The sequence below is a fragment of the Suricata suricatta genome, chromosome 16, assembly GCF_006229205.1.
Source record: "Suricata suricatta isolate VVHF042 chromosome 16, meerkat_22Aug2017_6uvM2_HiC, whole genome shotgun sequence".
In the NCBI taxonomy this organism is placed as follows: Eukaryota; Metazoa; Chordata; class Mammalia; order Carnivora; family Herpestidae; genus Suricata; species Suricata suricatta.
Genome location: NC_043715.1, coordinates 11,130,103 through 11,134,748, shown reverse-complemented (window position 1 = coordinate 11,134,748; position 4,646 = coordinate 11,130,103). Strand labels below are relative to the sequence as shown.

Genomic DNA, 4,646 nt, shown 5'->3' with positions numbered 1-4,646 from the left:
CCGCACAGCGGCTTGCACACCGCGTCGCTGCTGATGGCGCCGCGCGGGAAGGCGGCGCAGGCCGGCGGCGAGCACAGCGCGCGGCTCACGGCAAACTGGAAGAGGTCCGAAAGGTTGCGGCGCCACGGCAGGTAGGCGTCGAACACGTCCATGTCGCACAGGAAGACGGAGCGCACCAGGTCGCGCACGGCCATGTGCAGCGCCGGCGCGCTGCCCTGCGGCAGGGTGGTCCACACGTGCCACGCGGGCTCCATCAGGTAGAAGACGTCGGGGTGCTGGCTGAAGAGCTGGCCCACGAAAGACGAGCCCGAGCGCCACGAGGACAGCACCAGCACGTGCACCCGCTCTTTGCCGCCCGCCGGGGACGGCGGCCTGGGCCAGGAGACCAGGAAAAGCAGGATGGCGGTCTGCGCCAGCAGGAGCACGGTCACGGCCGTGCTGGAGATGCGTGGCAGCCACATGCCTGGGGGGCCTGCGGGGGACGGGGAGAGCGCAGCCGTTAGGGACCGCGGTCCGCTCCCAGCCCAGCTCCTGCGCAGCCCAGCTCCTGCCTGGTGCTTGCAGGGAGCAGACCTGGGGCGGGACCACCCGACCTGCAGGGGGCCTCTCTGGACTAGAGTCATCTCGGTTGGGTGCTCCCCTGGCAATAGGACTTCAAGACATCAGCCGTATCTAGTCTATGCAGAGCCCAAGGGCAGCTACAGACTACTGTGGGAAATGTGTGTCCTCCTTACTTCCTCCCTTCCCTCCTCCTCTTTCTCTCCCTCTCTCTGCCTTACTACTTTCTTCCCTTCTTGCTTCCTTCTTCTGTCTTTTTTTTTCTTTCCTTCCTTTTCCTTTTCCTCTTCCTTACTTCCCTCTTTCCTTCCTTCTGTCCTTTCTTTCTTCCTTCTTTTCTTTTCTTTCACAGAATGCCTACCTTTTGCCTAAGAATTTCTTCTTTGGGAGACAATTTTAGGTTGTTTAGCTAAACAGCTTGATGACTGATTTAGCTCTCTCACCAGGCTCAACCACCTCCTAGCCTGTGATCGCAGACCAAACACTTAATCTGTCTTTACCTCAGTTTACCCATCTGTAAAAAGGGGATTAATACTGGTGCTGGAGTAATGGAACAAGCATGGGGGGCAGGGCATGTAGTAAACCCCATAACTGATAACTGCACTTTACACACAGTGTGCTTCTTTTTTTTTTTATGGACTTTTTATATTTTTATTTAATTTTTGAGAAAGAGAGAAAGAGAGAATAGGGGAGGGGCAGAGAGAGAGGGAGACACTGAATCTGAAGCAGGTTCCAAGTATTGAGCTGTCAGCACAGAGCCCAACATGGGACTCGAACCCACGAGCCGTGAGATCATGACCTGAGTGGAAGTCAGACACTTAACCAATGGAGCCACCCAGGTGCCCCATATACAGTGCACTCTGTGTTGTTTGACTTTTTTTAAACAAGCAGACACAGCTTTTATTATTAAAAGTAAACAAGTAAGTGACATAGACAAAGAATACCAATGTTGCCACCTACAGGGAGTAAAGTGCTGCAGGATGCGGACTCCAGAGGGAAGGTTCCCTTCTGGAGCTGCGCACACATGCAGAAGAAAGCAGTTAAGGGAGAGGTGGAATGGAACAGGAGACAGCAGGCAGGCCCCTGGCCACGTCCGCCTTTTCCGTGCTGGCTACTCACTGTGGTCCAGGGCTGTGGGGAGAGCCGCCCACCTCGATCACAGATCCATGGAAGGTGTCCGCCGACGTTTCAGGACCTGAGGAAGCAGGAGGGAGGCTGGGTCAGAGTTGCACTGGAGGAGATAACCTGGCACAGTGGCAAGGTTTTGCATTCCCAGACTGACAGGTGGGGACAGGGCTGCCCAGCCCCGGCCTGGAGCTGGGCACCGACCAGGCCCAGGGTACATTTTTCCAAATGGGCATGATCTGATGGTATCTCCTCCCGGATGGAGTAGGGAGGGCTGGCACTGAGTCCTCTGATGCCACTTAGGAGCTAGGAGACCTGGGCAGATGACTCGACTCCTCCTCAATTTCCTCCTCTGTAAAACGAGGATGAAAACATTTAGCCTCTTGGGCTTGTCATGAGGAAGGTGCCACACACAAACAGAGGGCTCGCTAGCGCCACACACGTGTCCCATGCTCCTGCTGCTGGCACCGTGTTGCACTGTGTCTGGAGAGGAGGAGCCACGGGAGGTCTCCACCCAGACGCGACACCCCGCGGCCACCTACATTTGAAATCCCAGCATCTCCGGAGCCCACCTCTAGTCCCCAACCACTGCTGGGTCCTTTAGGGCATCCTAAGATTGTCACACTTGTCCCACACAGTGGAAGGAACTGTGAGCCAAGCTCACATACCCCGAAGTCCGACATTTTCCCTCTTTGCTCCTGTTGCTCTTGCCATGACCTCAAAGATGAGCTGCTTGGGAAGGCTGGGCCTCAAAGTCTCCTCCTGCTTTCACAGTGTTTGCCCCACACCAGGCCAGCCTCCCCAGGGAGAAGCCAGGTCTAAGCTGTGAGCAGCTCCCACTCATCCGGAGGCTGCAGGAGAGGGTAGATGACACCCAACGGATCTGTCATCCGTGGACTCGGACACTGCCGCCTGAACCCTGGATCCTCTGCTCTCACTTCCGGAAAACAGGGAGAGCATCGGGGCCTTTCCACTCCACACATTAAATCCTCTCCTCAAGGGCCTGCTTCCCCGCAAGAACAGGGTACAGGAGAGGAAGGGAACTCAACTCGCATTTGCTGATATAAATGACTGCAAGTGCCAAGTGCTGTGATTTAACTTAGTGGCCCCTTTGGTAGACATGATGATTTCAACTTTTTAGGCGAAGGACCGAATGCTTGGAGAGACAGTAGGGAAGGGGGCACCCAGCCCAGCATCTCTATCTCTAAGCTCCTGGCACTTTTGGATCCCAAGCAGCTGGCCTCTCCCATTCCTCTGGGATCCCTGCAGAGCACAGGACCCGGAGCCTGGCCCAAAGGCAGCTGCTCTGGCCAGCCCAGCCCTTTTCTGGTGAGAGAGGGTCTTGACCGCAGGCCGATCTGTTTGTTACCTGCACTCCAGGGAAACCAGGCATTTTCTTAAGTGACTCACACAATGCAGGAACTGATATCTGATCTTATTACTGGAACTCGAGAACTAGGAAGGGGACTGACATATCCTGCCCCATGCAGTGTCCAGAGAAGTGCAGGTCCTGTGAGAGATTTTCTGGTAAGGAGCCTTATGTAGAGCACGCCCAATTATCTTAGGGTTCAAAGTTAAGAAGAACCAGTCAGAAAAGTACCAGGAAAAGTACTTTATCTTTATGATTGAATTGCATCCTCCCAACACTCCTAGAAGGTAGAAATTACCTCTTTTCTTAAATGTTTTTGTTTCTTTTTGAGAGAGAGAGCAGGAGAGGGGCAGAGAGAGAGGGAGACACAGAATCTGAAGCAAGCTCTAGGCTCTGAGCTGTCAGCACTGAGCCTGATATAGGGCTCAAACTCGTGAACTGCAAGATCATGACCCGAGCCGAAGTCGGAGGCTTAATTGACTGAGCCACCCAGGAGCCCCTACCTCTATCTGTTTTTAATCGAGGCAGTGGGGACCAGAGACATGACTACTCAGTAAGGAACATGGCAGAGGTTTAAATTCAAGTGCCAGACACCTAGGGTATCGCTCTGGAGTGGGTCTCACTCCTAAGCCCTTCCCCAGTGAAGTCCGCCATTTTGGAAGGCCCTTCCCCACCAGCCCACCCCCGCCTACAAATTCTTTAGGGGTATTTATTTATATGTTTGGGTCTTTTTTTTTAAGTGTTTTTATTTTTGAGAGAGAGAGACACACACAGCATGAGCAGGGGAGGGGCAGAGAGAGAGGGAGACACAGAATCCGAAGACAGGTTCCAGGCTCTGAGCTGTCAGCACAGAGCCCAATGTGGGGCTCAAACCCACGAACCATGAGATCATGACCTGAGCTGAAGTCAGATGCCCAACCGACTGAGCCACCCACATGCCCCTTATGTTTGGTTTTTGAAAAAAGGTAATACATAGAGGTGACACAAAATTCTAGAGGTCAGACCAGGTCATCATGGGCTCATGTTTTATTCATGAAAATTAGAACGGGGGGGGGGGCATCTTCTGGCCGACACAGCTCCACATGAGCGCAAGGGCCACCGAATCAAAAGGAAGTGACACTCTCTGCTTCTGTGCTCCCCTGGCCCCAGCATACCTGTGCCTCCAACTCCCACTCCCACTAAGTCTTTGATGGTAGTGATAAAAACAATCATGTATTTGGGGGGAGGAGGGTGGGAATAAAGTACAACAGGCCAGAGAGGGAACAGGAAGTTTCCCCTCCAGCCTGATACCCAGGGCGACTTTACTGAGTAGTCTTTGTCAAGTCACTCTGGGTTTTTTTTTTTGTCATAAAGTCAGTATTTCAAAATGTACACCATATAGCTTTGTAAACTAGCTCACAACTAAAGCACAACAGTGCACTAAGACCACACTTCCTTTCTTGTATAATCCTTTGTTTCCCTTTGGAGTTAACCTTAGGGATTAAAATTGTAGGGTTGAAACATAAAATTGAAGAAGTGGAGAAGGTAAAAAAGATCACTGACGGATAAAAGAGAGAAAAGAAATGAAAGACAATAAAGTGAGAGGATCTTGGCA

The 4,646-nt window shown here is 52.6% G+C and overlaps 1 protein-coding gene across 1 annotated transcript in view; it reads right to left on the bottom strand.

Moving 5' to 3' along the window:
- LOC115279700 (carbohydrate sulfotransferase 6) overlaps positions 1 to 4,646 on the bottom strand; it is a 13,119-nt gene that overhangs the window by 1,121 nt on the left and 7,352 nt on the right. The window contains exons 2-3 of the mRNA XM_029924220.1: positions 1,678 to 1,753; positions 7 to 472 (exon numbers count right to left, since the gene is read on the bottom strand). Of these exons, the coding sequence (XP_029780080.1) occupies positions 7 to 461 (455 nt within the window). The 5' untranslated portion in view covers positions 462 to 472; positions 1,678 to 1,753. The remainder of the gene's footprint in view (positions 1 to 6; positions 473 to 1,677; positions 1,754 to 4,646) is intronic.